Source organism: Vitis vinifera, chromosome 16, assembly GCF_030704535.1.
Source record: "Vitis vinifera cultivar Pinot Noir 40024 chromosome 16, ASM3070453v1".
In the NCBI taxonomy this organism is placed as follows: domain Eukaryota; kingdom Viridiplantae; phylum Streptophyta; class Magnoliopsida; order Vitales; family Vitaceae; genus Vitis; species Vitis vinifera.
This window is the reverse complement of record NC_081820.1, coordinates 26,958,586-26,978,098: the sequence shown is the minus strand read 5'-3', so window position 1 is coordinate 26,978,098 and position 19,513 is coordinate 26,958,586. Positions and strand designations below refer to the sequence as shown.

Genomic DNA, 19,513 nt, shown 5'->3' with positions numbered 1-19,513 from the left:
ACACATTCTAGATTTGTCAAAATCAATTACTCAAAGTTGATAATATGGATACTCAAAGTTGCTAAAAGAAGTGGACGATGAAAAAAAAAAAAAAAAAAGATTGTTGAGTAGATAGAAAGGAGTAACCGTGTTTGATTAGAAAGAAATGAGAAATTGACACATTTTTTTGTTGAAGAAATGAGTTGAAACAACTAGATAAGAGCAAATTCATTTTAAAGGCAATATTTGTATGAGACTTTGAGACATATCATAATTGTTGAATAATCAATTTTTTTAGAAGTTTAAGCTTGTAGGATTTGAGTCGTATAAGAAGACCCTGCATGTGAAAAAAACAAAGAGAGAAAAGAGACAAACAAATGTAAATAACATTTTTTGGATTTACAAACATGCAAATAAAGAAACAAATATGCAAATTACGGAGAGGTGGTTCAAAACCTCTTATCAAACTAAGCTCTAATACCACGTTGAATAATCAATTTTCTCAAAAAATTAAACTTTTAGAATTTTGATTCAATATATATAAATCATACCTTGAACAATAACTTCATTTTAAAACTTGGTTAATACCTAAGTATATAACTAAGTTGGGCCTAGGCCCTTTTTAGCTTCACCCTTGGCTTGGCCTAGGCATTAGGATTGACAATTAATAAAATCTTCATTATTTTATATGCAAACACGTAGCATTATTTGGTTTCATAACACCATTTTATACTGGACAACTTTTAAAAAACCCTTTTAGGAACCCTTGAATTCCCCAAATGTTAAGGACATTGTTTAAAGGATTTTAAAGTATGTTCTAAACTAAATGAGATTTATATTAGTAGCCATCATGAATAGTTTTGAATTTGAAATTTGTCAAAAGAAGTCGAGCCCACAACTTGATCAGCAAATGGTTGAAATCAAAATCAATCCCTTGGCCTAACCACGACAATAAAATTAATTTGGACTTATTTTCTATATACAATATATGTTTGTTTTTGTTTCCATGGAATTGAATTCATTATTTGATAGCAATTTACCTTGACCCTATTCATTGCATAGATTCTATAAATGAAAGGATGTAACATGATAATCTTCACTAATCTTTTTTGCCAAGAAACATACTAAGCTTTTGAAATATATTCAAATGTTTTTTTTTTATTGATTTGACCTCGTAACAGAATCAATTGGATTCCTCTTCATATCTTTCATTTTTTTTAAATTCTTTTAAAGATTTGATGGAATATTTATTAAATCAATAGCATTGGAGGATAAGATCGTTTGTTTTTTTTATTGACTTGACCTTGTAATTAGAATATCATACCCAATAGCATGTTGTCTCCAATCAAACCACTTGTATTTTAATATATTATATCCACTTCAAACCAAAACCTAACCAAATAATATTTGTCCATTTTTATATTCATGACCAAGAAACTACTTAAAAATAGTGAATAAGCGGTACTTGTAATTTTTTATTAATGAGATTTAATTATATTGAGAAGAATCTATATAACCGCTGATAATTTAAAATAAATTCAATCATAAATTGAATATTAATATATATGAAAAATCATTTAAAGATTGTTTTAACACATTTGTAGATGCAAAAACCATAAGTCTACCGATTACAATAAGAATCTACTAAGTTAAAAGAATCAAACATAATCTTTTTTTCTCATGGGTCTTATACTAAATATTACTTGTACTTATTCTTCATATTTGTGATGCAATAGTCCTTATGTTTCTTAATAGATCATCTCAAAATCATATTAAGATTCGATAACTTAAATCTTCGAACTCTATCTTTTCTCCCTAAAAGATTTTCAAACTTCTCTTATTTAAACCTAATTTTTGGAGTTTTAGTGGTATATATATATATATATATATAACAATATAGCATCCAAATAGCTAAAAAAGAACAAATTGAACACAGGTTTACATGGAACTTTTAAATAAATAAACATGGTAAATATTGGTGCACGATCTCTTCGGATGTGATAATCCGATGACTATCCAGGTTACTAGTTAATCTTCTAGTGTCACCTCTTTTATTGGTGGGTGTCTTGACTCTCAAAAAAGAAGGTGACACTAAAAAATTGATTAGTGATTCAGATAATCATCTGATCATCACATCTGAAAATGTTGTGCACTAATAATAAAATAATTTTACTTTTGATGTTTCATAACCTATAAACTAAAATAAAAACTCGGAGTTTTTCTAATTATTGAACCCATCCTTAGAACCTAAAGTAAGTCGATTTTTTTTAGCCAAAAACAAACCCATTACTTATGCACTTCATAACTAATTCTTCTATCCCCAAAAGGTCCAAACCCATGCATTTAGCCCCCTCATCTCTCAGCCGTCCCCATCTTCTTTCGGCTGCCCAAGATCACCTTTCGGCTACCCAAGATCACCCCAACATAGCTATGTCTGCCGTCTAGCAATAAGACAGCTTATCCTGAGCCGCCATGGCGCATGACATGACCATGCCCTATTGCTTGATAAATCACCCTCACAGCCGGCCTCTATGAAGGTCACACCAAAGACCTAAAACCCCGAACGGATTTTTGATGTAGTTTTAAAAAGTAATTCGTAAACCACCGTATTTCAAAAAAATGTATTTTCAAATCTATCCTCATTTTTGCCCTTAGAAAAGAGAAAGTAAAAATCATTTTCTGAAGAGATAATTTATTTATTTTTTAAAAAAATTATAGGCAAAAATCTTTATTCGAGAGAAGATTTTTAAAAGTTCTTTAAAAAAAATTATAGGTTAAAATCATAAAAAATAAAAATAAAAATTTAATATAGTCTCTTGAAGATACAATTTTAAAAAAAATAAATAAAGGAAAAAAGAGACAATTTCTCTAAGAAAAAAAAATGGAAATTCATGAGGAAATTAAACCTTATCTAATAACATTTTTAATTTTAAACCTTATCTAATAAAATTAATTAAAAAAAAAAACAAAATTATTTATTTTGTAAATAATTATTTAATAAATTAAAAAAATGATAAATTTTTTTTTTTATAAACTCAATTTTCACATAAAATTGATAATAGTTTTTTTTAAAAAAAAAATTTTGAAAGTGAAAGTAACATAATGTAATTAAAGTTTAAAAATTAACATATTTATTATATATTTTATAAATAAAAAATAATATAAAATTAAATTATTTTTTATTTATAGTTATAATTAATTGAATTAATTTAAAGATAAAATTAGAGATAAACACCAAAATATTTTTTAAAATCAATATCAACTTAATATAAAATAGTATTTTTTTTTTAAATATAAGGTGTTAAACATAATTTATATTTTTATAAATATTATTATTGATAAATATCTCAATAATTATAATTATTTTTACATATTGAATTTAGAAAATAAAATTAATTAATTTTTTAATACATATATTTATAATAATTATATTATTGTATAAATGTTATTTATTTTCTTATTTTTAATTAATAATGCAATGCTACACCACTTAAAAATTGAGATAAACACAAAAATATTTTTTTAAATTAACATGAGATGATAAATATAATTTATACTTTTATAAATATTATAATTATAAATAATATATCAATAATAATAAACATAAAATCAATGAATTTTATAATGAATATATCTACAATTTAATGGTTACGTCTTGGATCTTAAATTCTGTTAGCAAAGAAATAGTCGATAGTCTTCTTTACATTGAAACTGTTTCGGAAATTTGGCAAGATCTTCGTGACAGGTTTCACCAGAGCAATGAGCCGCGTATTTTCCAGATCAAGAATCACCTCATTGCTCTGAATCAAAAGTTTTTGCATTGGTAGTGCAAGACATGGAATTCCTTCTCTTTCCGAAATTGCTCCTATGGCCAATGCAGTTTCTGCACCAGCTAAACAAAGGCGTGAGAAGGCTGTTTGTTCACATTGTGGTGTTCAAGGGCACACAATCGACAAATGCTATAAAATACATGGTCCCAGGACACAAACCTCGTTCCAAGAACAATTTGAATGTTCAAGCAAATCAAGCCGCAGCTGCTGTTTCTACTGATTCACCATCTCAGAATCTAACTCTATCTCAGGTCCAACAATTGACTGCTCTTCTGAGCTCTCAGCTTCATGCAGGCGACTCTATCTCTTCTGAAATTGTGCAGCCTATTGCTTCTTTTTCCAGTATTCATGGTATATTAGCCCTGTCATCTATCTCTAATTCACATCAATTTTCTCATTCTTGCTGGGTGTTAGATACGGGTGACACACATCACATCTCTTGCACTTTAGACCTTACTCAGGGAGTGACAATTGGGGAGAGTAGACAAGAAGGGAACCTTTATTTCTTGGAGTCTAGCAAACCTGTTTCTCTTGTTTCTCAAATTTCAGTTCATTGTAATAATGTCTCCTTGTCTTCAACTAGACTTTGGCATTATCGGTTGGGACATCCCCCTTATGTAAAACTGAATATGATGAGTAATGAATTGAGAATTTCTTTAGATCTTGAAATTAGCTAAACAGAAACGCTTGCCTTTTATTTCTTCAAATCATTTGTCATCTGAACCATTTAATTTGATACATCTTGATATTTGGGGACCTTTTCACACAATGTTTATAGAAGGTTTTCGGTATTTTCTCACCATTGTTGATGACTATACGCGTTTTACTTGGGTGTACTTCTTATGTGCCAAATCTGATGTTGCAAATGTCTTGCCTGGTTTTTTTATTCTAATTTTGACTCAATTTGGAGCTCAAATCAAATCTGTCCAATCCGATAATGCTCCTGAACTCGCATTTACAGATTTGTATCGTACACATGGAGTCCAAGTTTTTCATTCTTGTGTTGCTACTCCACAATAGAATTCTGTTGTTGAGCGAAAACACCAACATATTTTGAACGTAGCTCGAGCCTTGTTTTTTCAGTCCCATGTTCCCCTCTGTTATTAGGATGATTGTGTTGCCACTTTAGTTTATCTCATTGATAGGACACCATCTCCCATTCTCTCTAACAAAACACCCTTTGAACTGCTTTGGAAAAAGAAACCTTCATATTCTCATCTCCGAATTTTCAGTTGTCTTTGTTATGCTTCAACTTTAGATAGTCCTCGCCACAAGTTCTCTCCTCGTGCTTCTCCTTGTATATTTCTTGGATATCTACCTGGTTACAAGGGATATAAGTTGCTTGATTTGGATACTAACACCCAATTAATTTCTCGTAATGTTGTTTTCCATGAATCTAAGTTTCCTTTTCACAACACACCCTCACCAAGTGTAACATATGATAATCTCTGACCGCGTTCTTCCTACTCTAGTTTCCTCATCCTCACTAAAAATCTCTATTTCTTCCACTTGCCCATCACTACAAGTTGATCCCACTCATATTCGTCACTCTCCTTCTTATCTTCAAGATTATCATTGCTATTCCACCATAGTTGAGTCCTCTTCTACTTCTCATCCCTTATCTCAAGTACTTTGTTACCACAAATTGTCCTCCACACACACAACCTTTGTTTGTGCTCTTTCTTCCCATGTCGGACCCACAAGTTACGCTCAAGTTACAGACATTTTGGAGTGGCAGATTGCTATGGCTGATGAATTGCGAGCTCTAAAGAATAACAAAACCTGGTATGTGGTTTCTCTTCTTCATGGTAAGCACCCGGTGGGCTATAAATGGGTGTACAAAATCAAATACCTTGCTAATGGTTCTATAAAGTGTTATAAGGTTTGTTTAGTAGCAAAAGGCTACACACAACAAGAATGAGTGGACTACTTGGACACCTTCTCCTCGGTTGCCAAGCTTGTTATTGTCAAAGTCTTGCTTAACTTAGCTGCAATTCACAGCTAGTCTCTCACTAAACTCGACGTTAATAACGCCTTTTTACATGGTGATTTACATGAGGAAGTTTATATGTCTCTTCTTCCTGGTTATCACCATGAGGGGAGCCTTTACCTCCAAATGTTGTTTGTCATTTGCATAAATCACTATATGGTCTAAAACAAGCATCACGACAATGGTTTTCTAAGTTTTCTAGTATACTCCTTGCCATAGGTTTCAAGCAATCTGTCTCTGATGGTTCATTATTCATCAAGAAGGTTGACTCATCTTTCTTGGCTCTGCTTGTATACGTTGATGATATTGTCATTGCCAGTAACAATCAACAAGAAGTGGACAGTTTAAACGTTTTTTTTTTATAATCATTTTAAACTCAAAGACTTGGGAAATCTGAAATACTTTTTGGGTCTTGAAGTTGCTCGGTCTTCTAAAGGAATTTTGGTTAGTCAGTGACCAAAACTTCTCTATTATACCAAAATATTTAGCATTTTTACGTAGCAACTCTAGTTAAGAAAAATTAGAGAAAAAGTTACTATGACTTTTGTAGTACTCTGGGTATCGTCCTCAAGAACTGACTTATGAAAATTATCAATATTAAAATAAATGAATTGTTTTTGTTTAAATCATAAAGTGAAAAATAATTTATGAATTATCTTTTATGAAATGAGATTGAGCAACTGAAATAAATTAATAACAAAATGAATATTAATTTTTAATTCAATCGATTCAAGTTTGAGGCTTTCCACTATCCAACTTAAAGTATAGAAATAGAGAGAACAAGGGTTTCTTAAGTAAAGTGATCTTTTTGGTTTTGGGATCCTTGGCCACTTACGATCAACTTGAGTTATATAACTCAAAATTGCATCTGAAACCTAATTTTTCCTTTTTAAAATAGATTCCTAAAACCATCAAATGAATGAGATTGATTACCAGTTTAAGATTTGACTTTTTTTAACCCTTCCTACTCCTTATAATTTTGTTTTGAGGCAAACAACGATAAGGAAGACGATGGTAACTAATGATCAAGAATTTCCAAGAATCACTAGTATCGAGTAATAACTTACCGTATCATTCCCTAAACTAACTCACAATGATAAGATAATAAAATTTGATAAATTATCACCCAATCAATAATTAATCTCATTGTTATAATAATTTACTCATTATCCCTATAGGTTTCCTAGCCCTTAGGTTTTCATGTTTCAAGTCCCAAGTTGGCTTCTTAGCCTCTCATGGAAATAATGTCACATTCACAATCTATAATAAGTTAAAAATCTATAATTTGAATCAAAAGAAACTAAAAACAATATATTTAATAAAGAAGAAAAAGAAAACAAACCAAAGTTGTCGTCTTCTTCCACCTTCAATATCTAACTCTTTGGAAAAAGATCCAAGATCCCTAAAACTTAGAACTAAGAGAATTTATATAATATCATTAATTACCTAACATGTGGCACACTCTCATTGGTCATTTATTACAAAAATAATTATCTAAAAAATGATTAAAAAATAATCAAATGGTGATTTCTAATCATGTGGGGGTCTACTTAAGGTGGATGGAGTGCCCTATATGCAATTCTTGAGGTAAAGGAGGCAAAACATTAAAGTGGCAATGGATGAATTCGAAATTGAGGTCATTTCGAATTGGATTTCGAATTCATAAATTGAATTTCAAAATGACCCTTTAGTTTTGCACGGTTGTTCAAATGGTCATAACTTCTTCATTTTTAGCTCCGATTTGTATACCGTTTGAAGCGTTGGATTTTTGACTTATTGAGCTTCAAAATAATATATAGTATGCCCAAAATGGACTTTTTAAAGTACTCAAAATTTGTCCTCAAAATCAAAATACATGTTGTCACCAGATTTTAAGTTCTAAATTTCCATGCAGTGAATCTTGCTTCATGCCTCATTTCCCATGTTTTCTTGCCTTCTTTCTTACTCCATACTGGTCATTTCTCATCTCCTAAACTCATGATATCCTCGTCTTACCTTTCCTCATGGTCCATGAGTCTTGACTCACTTATTTTTTTTCATTTAACCATTTCTTGATCTTTCAAAATCTAAAGTGATTCAATTTGCATCATTTTCTTCTCTTGAGTTTGAGATAAATCTCCAAAATACAAGTTAAATTCATGGTTAGGCCCTTAACATCGATTTAGGTCAAGTTGGGCGATTTGAGTGTCCTTTGATGCACAAATAATATAAAAAAATGTGTCATTAGAGCACATATTTTGACTCCAATCAGTCAACGTCACTATGCTTTGAAACTTTTATCTGAGGCTGGATATCTTGGATGCAAAACTCGAAAGACTCTAATGGATCCAAACTTAAAGTTGTCTCAAGAAGATGGTGATTTACTTGATGATCCTCTTAGGTACAGAAGGATGATTGGAAAACTTTTGAATCTTACAATCACAAGACTAGGTTTATCTTATTCAGTGAATCGTTTAAGTCAGTTCCTAGCTAATCCACGAGTTCCTCACTTTCAAGCTGCTTATCATGTTCTAGAATATATCAAGTCAACAGTAGATCAAGGCTTATTTTTCAGCACAACATCTTGTGTTCAGCTTAAGGCCTTTGCTGATGCGGACTGGGCTGCTTGCCCAGACACATGTCGATGATTAGTGGATTTTGCGTTTTCATAGGAGGGTCTCTAGTTTCTTGGAAATCCAAGAAACAACACACCATATCAAGCTCTTCTGCCAAAGCAGAATGTCGGTCCTTGGCTAATGTTACTTGTGAGTTAATGTGGTTGCTCTCTCTACTCTAGGATATGTATATTGAACACCCTCAACTAGCCTTGTTGTTCTGTGATAATCAAGCAGCACTACACATTGCAGCAAATCCCGTGTTTCATGAGCGCATGAAACATATTGAGATAGACTGTCATCTAGTGCATGAACAGATTCAAAAGGGCATTCTGAAGACACTTCACATACCATCGCGGCATCAAATTTCAGACTTGCTTACAAAGGCTCTTTTCCCAGCTCAGTTTGCTCACTTACTGATTCGACTCATGGTAGTTTAGCTTTAAAGGCGTATCAACAAAATTTATACCTTAAATACTATTACTAAAGTAGCCAAGCTACTATAGCATAGTGGTTCTAGGATCGTTCACTGGGATGGGTTTTCACTTCACAAATGATATTAATTCAAAGATGAATTGGTGCCTTTTCATTTCAAGGTTAGCTTTAAAAGAAAACATAAAGATGTAAATGTTTTAGAAAGATTTAAACTAATCTAAGCTAACATTAAAGATTAAAATGAAAGGGTGTAAAAACAAGTTTCTCAAAGATAGGATAGTTATGCTCTGACTCTTATGCAAATTGGAAATCTCAGGATAGGCTCCTCGCGTTGGGGTTGCAACTATGGTGATGCTTGCTTCCCGAACCGGTATGGATTTAGCAAATCAAGTTTTAATCCTTTAAAATGGCAAAACAGATGGTAGTGAATTTCATCAATGGTTATTCACCTTAGACTTCCTTTGAATGGCTCGTAAGAGATAACTAATGGTCTAAAACCAAAAGCTTATCAAATATTGGCAACTCAAAGTCATTTCAGGTGATAAACTCACCTTTCAATGGTCATTGAAATTGGTTCTAACAGATTAATGCAAAACTTGGAATTGAAAACCTCACCTTCCAATAGCTCATAGGAGATAACTAATAGATAAAAATCCAAAAGCTTATCAAGTATTGGCCGTTGGAAGTTGTCCAAAGGAAATAAAAACCAAACTTTGCATTAATGAACCATTAATGAAAAACGACTACCTTACCTTCCAGGTGCGAGAAATTTCCATGGGATTGCATCCAAGTCATCACATAACATCCATACTTTGAGAAACTAAAAGTTTTAGCCAATCATCCTCTGAGGAAAAGCCCTCAGAGGCTGTTTGGCTACTAAGAAAATAGAAATGGGGAAGAACAGGAGAAGAGAGAAAAAACAAGGCTCTGTATATTCTATATATTGATCGATATTACATATATGATTCTATGTCTATTACAGTGGATGCAAGAGAATATATATAGAGACGTTTTTTCAACCTTCTTAGCTAAGAAATCTTATGGTTGGTGGATTACAAGAAAAAGAACGGAAATTTATACAAAAATATCTGAAGAAAAATATCCAAAAGTGTCGGTCGCAACTATCGGGAAGCTTCAGGAGAACACCCGTGCACTGTTCAAAATGGCTGCGAAATTCTCGCAGCAAAAGGCTGATTTCGCAGCCATGCAAAAATCTTCCTTCAGCTTGGAGTGATCAGCTTCCAATGGCTTTAAATCCTTCATTTCAACTCCGAATCGCACACCGTTTGAAGCGTTGGATTCTTGACTTCCTGAGATTTGAAATGGTATATAGCATGTATAAAATGGACTTCGGGAAGTGCTCCAAAAGTGCAAAAGAAGACTGCAGCTGCTGTCCTCTGTTTTCTTCACTCTGTTTTCCTCTTCTCCATTGCTTGTGCTCGTGTTTCCACTTGAAATTCAAGCCTGTAAACTTCCAAAATCGTTGCTTTAACTTGTCCAAGTAGCTCCTCCATCAATTGGCATGCTTGAATTGGTTCATAAGCTAATAAAAACATGTAAACTTGCCACAAAATGGTTAAAACCAATTACTAAGGACCTTAATGAATTAATTGGGTTAAATGAATATGATTACTACTCAAAGGTGCTTAAAACCATTATAATTAGATCTATAAAATAGCACTTTTTGGTAGTAATCACTTACTAAGCAAGATGGGAGTTCACAACATATACTCTCCATCTTGAAGGTGTTGGGAATTGTCCCAAATTCCTAATTAGTAAATATTCCTTTTTTGTAAAGAATATTGTATAGAATATTTCTAGGTTGATATATTATTGTAATATTAGACTTCCTTATATAATAAAGAAGGTTGTTAGAAATATCTCTATAAATATTCTAGGTCATGAGAGGAAAAAGTTATGAGATGGAGATGGGCCTATAGAGACTATACGAGGTGGATAGAGATGTGAGGAAGAACGGGAGGTACCTGGTGGAGCGAGAGGGCTCGTAGTAAGGTATGGATACAAGGAGTGGGGAAACATGGGATGTTTCGGGAACCCAATAGTTGTATCTGGTTCTATCCTCTGTAATATTCTCTATTGTATAGTGGAATTATTCTCTCTCATCCGTGGACGTAGGCATGGTTGGCCGAACCACGTTAAAACCTCGTGTACTGTATGTGTGATTGTTTTATCTTTGTGTTCTTGAACTAACATTGTTGGCATCAAAGCTTTCGCTGGCACAACAATTGGTATCAGAGCTTGGGTTGAAGATTTCTGGAAGAGGAAAAGATCACAAAGCACACAAGATGAAAACAAAAGAAATTTTCACTGAAGGTGGAGTCGATTGCTCTTTCGTGGTGATATGATACAAAAAGGTTTGTGTCATGGAGAGATTGAAGATTAACTTCATGCAATTTGGTCCAAGGTGGAGATTGTTGGGAATTGTCCCAAATTCCTAATTAGTAAATATTCCTTTTTTGTAAAGAATATTGTATAAAATATTTCTAGGTTAATATATTATTGTAATATTAGACTTCCTTATATAATAAAGAAGGTTGTTAGAAATATCTCTATAAATATTCTAGGTCATGAGAGGAAAAAGTTATGAGATGGAGATGGGCCTATAGAGACTATACGAGGTGGATAGAGATGTGAGGAAGAACGGGAGGTACCTGGTGGAGCGAGAGGGCTCGTAGTAAGGTATGGATACAAGGAGTGGGGAAACATGGGATGTTTCGGGAACCCAATAGTTGTATCTGGTTCTATCCTCTGTAATATTCTCTATTGTATAGTGGAATTATTCTCTCTCATCCGTGAACGTAGGCATGGTTGGCCGAACCACGTTAAAACCTCGTGTACCGTATGTGTGATTGTTTTATCTTTGTGTTCTTGAACTAACATTGTTGGCATCAAAGCTTTCGCTGACACAACAGAAGGGGAGTATTAAGATAGGTTACTTTACTAATTAGAGTTGATTAGTTGCATTTTAGTCACACAGTTTCACGTTCTGTTCCCAGCTTCCCATATATATCTTCTCTGTGGCTCATTTGAGAAAATAACAGAACAGAAAACTTCTATGGATTTTTCTCTTCTAATAAAAAAACGCAATCATTGATGACGTGCAGCATGGAGCAAAAGAAGAAACAATTTTATTTCCTTCTCTGATTTTGATTATCATAGAGTAGCAGTTTCCTCATTACTAGAGTTCAATATTTTAATTTTCAGCCAAAAGCTGGACATAATCGCAGCAGCCGAATTACTTTTAGCTGTCATTAGCAGAAGATTCTTCGATCATAGTTCTCACAGATATGGGACTTCTCACTGCATGCACCCCATCAATCCAAGTCAAGCTCCCAAAAGAGTATCCTGTGTTCACCTGGTGAATTGAGGAAACTGTGACACTGAAGGTAACAGTTTTGATGGTAGAGTCAAAAATCAAAGTATCAGGTTTTACTGTTATGGTTATGCCTGCTGGGGATATGATAGAGGCTTTGTACGTGGAGTTGACAGCTCCAACATTTGTGACATTTCTGGTGAGGGAGGTTGAATTTTGGAGGCTTGGGATGGTTATGGAAGGAAGATTCAAGTCAAGAATAGAATGCTCCCCAGTGGGGCAGCGTATGGATTGTTCTGTGAACTGAAAAATGGCAGAGTTGTTGTAGCCCAAGGTACAGAGATAATGAATATAATCCGCTGTACCCATGTCATACACTAGACCAGGATCCGCTGCTCTATTCGGATTCACAATTCCACCTCCAAAATCAAATGGATCAGCGAGCTTTGTTGGATCTCCCTCGGCAAAGATTGGTTCTCCAGACGGATCAGTTGTCCATCCTGCAATAAGATGTTTTTAAGCATCCAGAGACAGTGGATGGGGGGTGTTTGTGAAGAAATTAGCAGTTCAATGGAAGGGACAAACCTGTTGTGACAATTGCTGATTTAATTGCAGCTGGGGACCAATGTGGGTGCAGGGATTTGAGTAGTGCAACAATGCCTGCAATGTGAGGAGTTGCCATGGATGTTCCAGAATGGAAAGCAAATTCGGTGTTCTTTTTCAGATCAGAAGGTGGAACTGCCCCAAGTATTTGGGCACCTGGACCTGCTATATCTGGCTGTGCCATTCAGTGCCCAACATGGCTGTCAGTGAAATTCTAAAAAGAGAAAATTTCTCAAAATCCTGACATGGTTATCTTAATTAATTAGGCATGGCTAGCGGAGAATACCTTCAATACTGCTGGACTAGGGAAACTTGGCCCTCGAGATGAGAAGTAGGCCACATTGGTTGGCACGGGTTTCCCAACATGTGTTTTAGAAGGGCTCAGGCTTACATGGGGATGCCTGCAAAAGCCTCTCAACAACAAAGTAATATGAGGATAATGATGGTGATGATGATGATATTTTTTGTGATAATGTTGATAATGGTACCTGGTCGAACTGATGTAGTGGAGTATCTGGCTTCCAGTTTCGTAGCTTACTTTAATACATGGGAAGTCACTGATGCATGATGCCTGGGTGTTTCCAGAATTCTCAGCAATAATTACCCCCAGGCCACGAGCTTCTTTCACGAAAGATGCAGCAAATTGTGTCTCAAATGTACCTGAAGTGAAGCAGAGCGCCACCTTTCCAGCCACTGAAGTGTCATTCGGTGATATAGATAGACAATTGCTGCAACAGGTGAGTGGTAGTAAATAGCTAGAATGTGCTTCACAGACAAGTGAGTCAATAATTTTGATGTCTAATAATTTTTATGGACTCGATTTTAAATGTAGGCCTTCCAAGAGGTGGGATCCGAAGTGACAGTGCAGGACAAGGGATCAATAGGGCCCTGAACAGAAATAGTGAAAAACCAAGTTAGAACAGAAGGTTGCTGTCCTTGGAAGATATTTACCTAGGACTCTCGACATGTGGGTCATCTGGGTACACTAAGCTGGCGAAGCCTGTATGGTTTCCAATGAGCATGGCTTGACCCTGCAAGTAATCAAGTTGTTCAATAATGCAACAGAAAGAGCTGTATGAGTGAGTCATTAACATAAAATTTTATTTTATGTTGTTATGCAGTGCAAAATCCAGATTATGGAGAATTACCATGACGGTGCGGTTGTTGCCTAGTGTGATGGGTGTAGGGAAGGACCGATCAATGCTGCTAGCTGCTACAGTTAATATCCACGGTGCTGTATTATCTACTGTTTGAGCACTTGGGCCTCCATTTCCTGCTGCACAAACAACCGAAATCCCCTGTGCCACAGCATGGAATGAACCAATGAGGATGCTATCAGGTTTGATAATTTCAGTGAACAGGATGTCGTCGGAACCGAGTGAAACTGATAACACATCTACTCCGTCGTGGATGGCTTTGTCAAAAGCTTTCAGTATATCAGCATCTGAGCAGAATCCCCCGCCCAAATTCCAGCACGCTTTATACATGGCCAGCCGAGCCCCAGGTGCGCCACCCCTCACTGTTCCAAAACCAAGCCCATAGTAGCTGGCATTGACCACAGGAGAACCACCAGCAATAGAAGATGTATGTGTACCATGTCCAAGTGCGTCTCTCGGGGACAAGTATTCTAGGTATTCAGTGGTATTCAATGGCTCTCCAATCTCTGCTTCAAGTCCCTTTAAGAAATAACGAGCTCCAATAAGTTTTCTGTTGCAGTGCTTTGTTGCATTGAAGCTCTGCCCTGAGCTGCAGCCACCTTTCCATCTAGACGGGATTGGCCCCAGACCTTTATCGCTGAAAACTTTTGATTCGGGCCAGATCCCTGCTCACAATTCAAGTGGAGGCAATTCAGTTTTATTCAGACATAGAGACGCGCAGACACAGGGGAGAGGTAGAGAACCTGAGTCAAGAAGACCAATGATGATTCCATCACCCATGTTGGTTTCATGCAGGAGATTGGTGGAAGAATGTGAAGAGGAGAGGCCAAGGTAATCCCAGCTCCTTGTTGTCTTCAGCTTATGAAGGCGGGAGGGCATGACTTGAACCACATCAGGTAACTCTAAAGCCAAGACAAAGAGGGAAAAACCGTTAATACATTGGCTTTTCATATTGATGTCAAAGGTATATCATAAACCTAGAATCTAAAGCATTCACCAATATAATTTATAATCTTTGTAGCATGGAGGATACCTGAAACTGCTTGTGCTTGAGCTTCTGTCAACTTGGCTGCAAAGCCGGAGAAGCCATGTCTGTAACTGTAGAGCATGGAATCTACAGATGCTTCTTTGCTGCATCATAAGAACATGGTGAACCAAGAGTTATGACAGTGGACTGTCTCAATCTAGAATGCCAAACAAAAGCATATAGATTTTGACTCTTTCTTTCTTCCCGGTTTACCTTCCAAGAACTGTAGTGAGCATTTCATGATGAGTGTTGGTGATGAGTTCTGGATCATGGTGCTGCCTCATTCCCAAATAAACGATGTGGATCTGCGAGTTTCCATGGAGAATTCAGTGATATAGAAGGTGATGGATTTAGAAGAGAGGGAATGATTAGAATTGATTCGACTACTTACCTTGCTTTTAGCTTGTGCAGGAGTCACGGAGCTAACTTTCTCGTTTAGAATCAAGATCAAAGAAGCTAAGAAAATGAATATGAGACCTCCATCATGAAGTGAACTCATTGTATGTGTGCTAATGGGGCTTGGGGCTATACAACAACTAGGGAGTCCAATGACTCCTTAAATGGTAGAAAAAAGATGAGTACTGCACCGACCATGACGACCAGGACTTTGATTATGCTGAGTCCACTTTCCTGGCATTATTTAACAGATTTTCCACCAGGGGGACCCAAGGTGATGGTTTCATAATGGAAAGCGAGGTGGATTCCATGAAACCACATGTGAAGTCGTTGACGGGCGGACAAAAGGACTTAGTGATGGTTTTGGCATATTTGATAACTGTTCTTGAGGATAAAAAAAATAAAAACATATATTAAATCGATTTTTAGTTGTTTTATGTTATTTTTACTTGTTTTTTTTTTTATTATTGTTTTAAAAATGATTATATAAATATAAAGAATAATTTAAAATAAAGCATTGTATATAAAAAAAAATTTTAAAACATAGAACATTTTGGATTCCTAAATAGATATTTGTTCTACAAAACAAAATATTGGAAAACACCTTTTCAAAACTGCTTTTAAAAATAGTTATCAAAATTTCCATTTGGGGTGACCCACATGTAATGTGGAGATGTTTTACCCAATAAAGTAAATTTCGGGTGGAGACCACCTTTTGATGCGGAGGCAAAGTCTTTTGATGGGTAAGAGGAAGTTTCCTTTCATTTAGGACAACATTATGCAAAAAATAACTAACCATGTTTCAATTTTTTTAAAAAAAAATAACTTGTTTTCTAAATAAATTCTTTAAAAAAATTCTAATAAAAATTTATTAAATATATTGTCCAAGTTAGAAAGTTGTTTTATGCTCAATAGAACAAAAAATTGTTCTTATTATTTTAAAGAATATAAGATCATGTTTGGTAACTGTTTTTTAAAAACAATTTTTTGTTTTTCAAAACAAAAAATTTGAAAAACATGTTTAACAACCAAAAAAAAAAAAAACAAGTATTTTTATGTAATATCTTTTAAATATTTTCACTTATTTTTCCATAGATATTTAAAAAAATAATTACACAAATAAAAAAATGATTAAAAATTAAACCAATGCAGATAAAATTACTTTAAAAATATATTTAAAAACATAAAAATAAATAAATTAAGAACATTCCAAGCTCTTGACAACACTTTCATTATACAAAATATTGAAAAAATTGTTGTTAAAAACCATTTCTAAAATTGTTTTAAAAAACACTTGACTTACCAAGCTTAAAAAATTGTTTTTGAAACATTTTATACACAACAGGATAAAAAATTATCAATTTTTTCTTCTCTCTTTATGGAGGTCTATTCTTTCTATAATCCTCCACCATATTGTTAAGAAAAACCTGCAACCTGTAGTGTAATGTGATCAAAATGCATGTCAGTGGCAGACATCATTCTCACTTTGAAATTCAGTGCACCCATTATAAGCAGATCGTTTTGTTGGTACGATATATACTCAAATATCACCATCCCTACACACTTGCTCAGAAGTGCTTGTTCAAAAGTGCTTAGAAGAATGGCAATCATGGCTGATAACTCCTTTGGGGCAAACTGGCTATTAGTCATTTTCAACTTGTAGTTTTTGTGCCCATAGGATCCCCTTTTCACCACTGCACCATCTTCTTTACTTGAGACAGCCAAGTACTATCAAACAATTGTTCTACTGGGAAGAATGATTTTTGGTTCTGGAAGTACTTTATCTTTGCTTCTTCTGTATGTCTTTTTGTCTACTGTGATTCTTTTTGCCAAGATATAAGAAGCCACTTATGCATTGTATGGCACGTGACATATATGATTGGCTGCCATGGATCCACATCTATCATTCTTTTGGTTAATTTTTAGGTTTTAGAATGCGGAAATCAGTGTATACACAAAACAACATACAACATTCCTTTGTAGGGAGAGAGTAAGGTCTTGTTTATGGATTAGTTTGTTGTTTTTTAGGTGAAAGCAGAAACCAAAGTTAAAGTTTTAATCCTTAAAGCGTAATATAGAACTTTTGTCGTAAGAAACAATAATTTCTTGGCTTTCATATTAAACACTTTTTAAAGTCATAAGTTCTTTGAACAAAATTAATAAAAGAGACTTTAGCACTTTTATTACGTTTAAAAAAAAAAGAGTTTTTAACTTTTCAAAAGTCGATTCAAATAGAACCTAAAAATTCCAAAGGGTAAATTAGTCGTGATGCCTATTTCATTTCCTACATATGTATATATATTTGGTCATATTGGTTAAGTTTCAATTAAGGAGATATTACAAGATGCACTTTTACCCAAATGCTTCTTCCCACGAATCTTGAAAAATTGTTAATAACCATGATTAAAATGATTGAATATTTCTAAATAATATATATATAAGCATGAGGTTGTGGTGGATTGTCAATCACATGTATGTATGTAAGATATATTAATTAGAAGGTTCTTAATTTGCCTAAGAGATTATGAAAGGTTTTGTTGTGGTACTATAGGACTATTATTATCATATCAAAAACTCAAAAAATCAGAGAAGTAAAAGGGGAAAAAGATAAAAGGTTGAAAATTCAAGTCGTCCAAGCTTTAATATGATTTTAAGATGATTCACTAAGAAGTACAGGGATTGTTGTATCACTAACATGAGGAATAAATACGAGGGATGTTCCGTATAAGATATGTGGGAAGAATCATTTGGACGAAGGTAAAATTGTGTAGAATTCATTTAAATTTAGTAGATTTTTACTACATTCAATAGATTTATAGTTTATGCATCTATGAAGGTTAAAACAATTTCTATTTGTGTTTTTTCATGCATATTAATGTTCAATTTATGATTGAATTTATTTTGAATTATCAACTCTTGTATAAATTCTCGCAAACTAATGTAAATGGTACAATTAAGTCCCAATAATAAAAAATTTCAAGTATTACTTATTCACCTTCACTAAGTAGTTTTTTGATCATGAATACAAATATAGACAAATATTCTTTGATTAGGTTTTGATTTGAGGTGGCAAGAATATAATATATTCTAAATTTATTTTATTTTATTGTTAGGTAGTGGGATTGATTTTGATTTCAAGAATTTGTTCATCAAACTGTGGGCTCGACTTCTAACAAATTTCAAATTCAAAATCATTTATGATAGTTAATAGTGTAAATTTTGTTTACTTGATTACAACATACTTTGAAATCCTTGCCTTTAAACATTCAAGGATTTCAATGATTCTAAAAGAGTTCTTGAATATAAAACGGTATCACAGAACCAAAAGGTGTTATGTAGAAGATTTTGTTAATTACCAACCCTAAGGTCTAACCTAGGCTTAAGAATTAAATTTCAAAGCTTGATTCGAAGGCTTGCCTAGGCCAAGCCAAGGGTGAAGCTAAAAAGGCCTTGCCCAACTTAGTTATTTACTTAGGTATTAACCAAGTTTTAAAATGAAGTCATGATATGTCTCAAAAGTCTTGTACAATTATTGCCTTTAAAATGAATTTTCTTTCATCTAGCTTTTAATATATTTCTTGAACAAAAAACATGTCAATTTCTCCTTTCTATCTAATCAAACATAGTTTCTCCTTTCAATCTACTTAGCACTCTCACCTTGCTTTTTTCATCATCCATTTCTATTAACGACTTTAAGCATATCCTAAGCTTTCTTATCATTAAAGCATTATGACAATCTATGTTGATATTATCAACTTTGAGTAATTGATTTTCGCGTACCTTAGATGTGTCAACACATATCAAATGAATTAGGTACATACTCATCTAGATGATTTATGATGTCATACCAAGTGTTTATCAATCCGCAAAATCCTCCCTTGTCTCATCCTACCAAAGCATGAGTCCCACATCATCCTCATTAGAAGTTGTGTGCAGATATCTTACAACCATAAAAGATATATTGTTTGTTTGGATACTTAAAAAGAAGGGTTATTTGATTAAAATGATGAAATCATCCTTATTTTGTAAATCTAATTCTTCACTTTTTTTAACTCTAAAAAATATCCCTTTTGGTAAAAAATCTCCTCACATTTTTCTTGCAAAATAACTTTTACTTTTAAAACATACATATAAATAATCAATATGTTGAGGGGCATTTATATCAAAA

The 19,513-nt window shown here is 33.8% G+C and overlaps 1 protein-coding gene across 1 annotated transcript; it reads right to left on the bottom strand.

Annotated features, from left to right (window-relative positions):
- Positions 1 to 11,955: 11,955 nt before the first annotated feature.
- On the bottom strand, positions 11,956 to 15,492 carry LOC100264034 (subtilisin-like protease SBT3.5). The gene is made up of 10 exons (XM_002273159.4): positions 15,341 to 15,492; positions 15,163 to 15,254; positions 14,956 to 15,053; positions 14,666 to 14,824; positions 13,914 to 14,587; positions 13,717 to 13,796; positions 13,254 to 13,493; positions 13,052 to 13,166; positions 12,748 to 12,940; positions 11,956 to 12,662 (listed from the first exon to the last, which is right to left on the bottom strand). Exons 1-10 carry the CDS (start codon positions 15,446 to 15,448, stop codon positions 12,091 to 12,093), a joined length of 2,331 nt encoding a protein of 776 aa, XP_002273195.2. The 5' UTR covers positions 15,449 to 15,492; the 3' UTR covers positions 11,956 to 12,090.
- Positions 15,493 to 19,513: the final 4,021 nt, after the last annotated feature.

Coding starts and splice junctions, on each gene's coding strand:
- LOC100264034 (XM_002273159.4), bottom strand. CDS start 15,448: ATGAGTTCACTTCATGATGGAGGTCTCATATTCATTTTCTTAGCTTCT. Junction 15,054..15,162: donor CTCACTACAGTTCTTGGAAG/GTAAACCGGGAA, acceptor CTTATGATGCAG/CAAAGAAGCATCTGTAGATT. Junction 13,494..13,716: donor CCACATGTCGAGAGTCCTAG/GTAAATATCTTC, acceptor CACCTGTTGCAG/CAATTGTCTATCTATATCAC.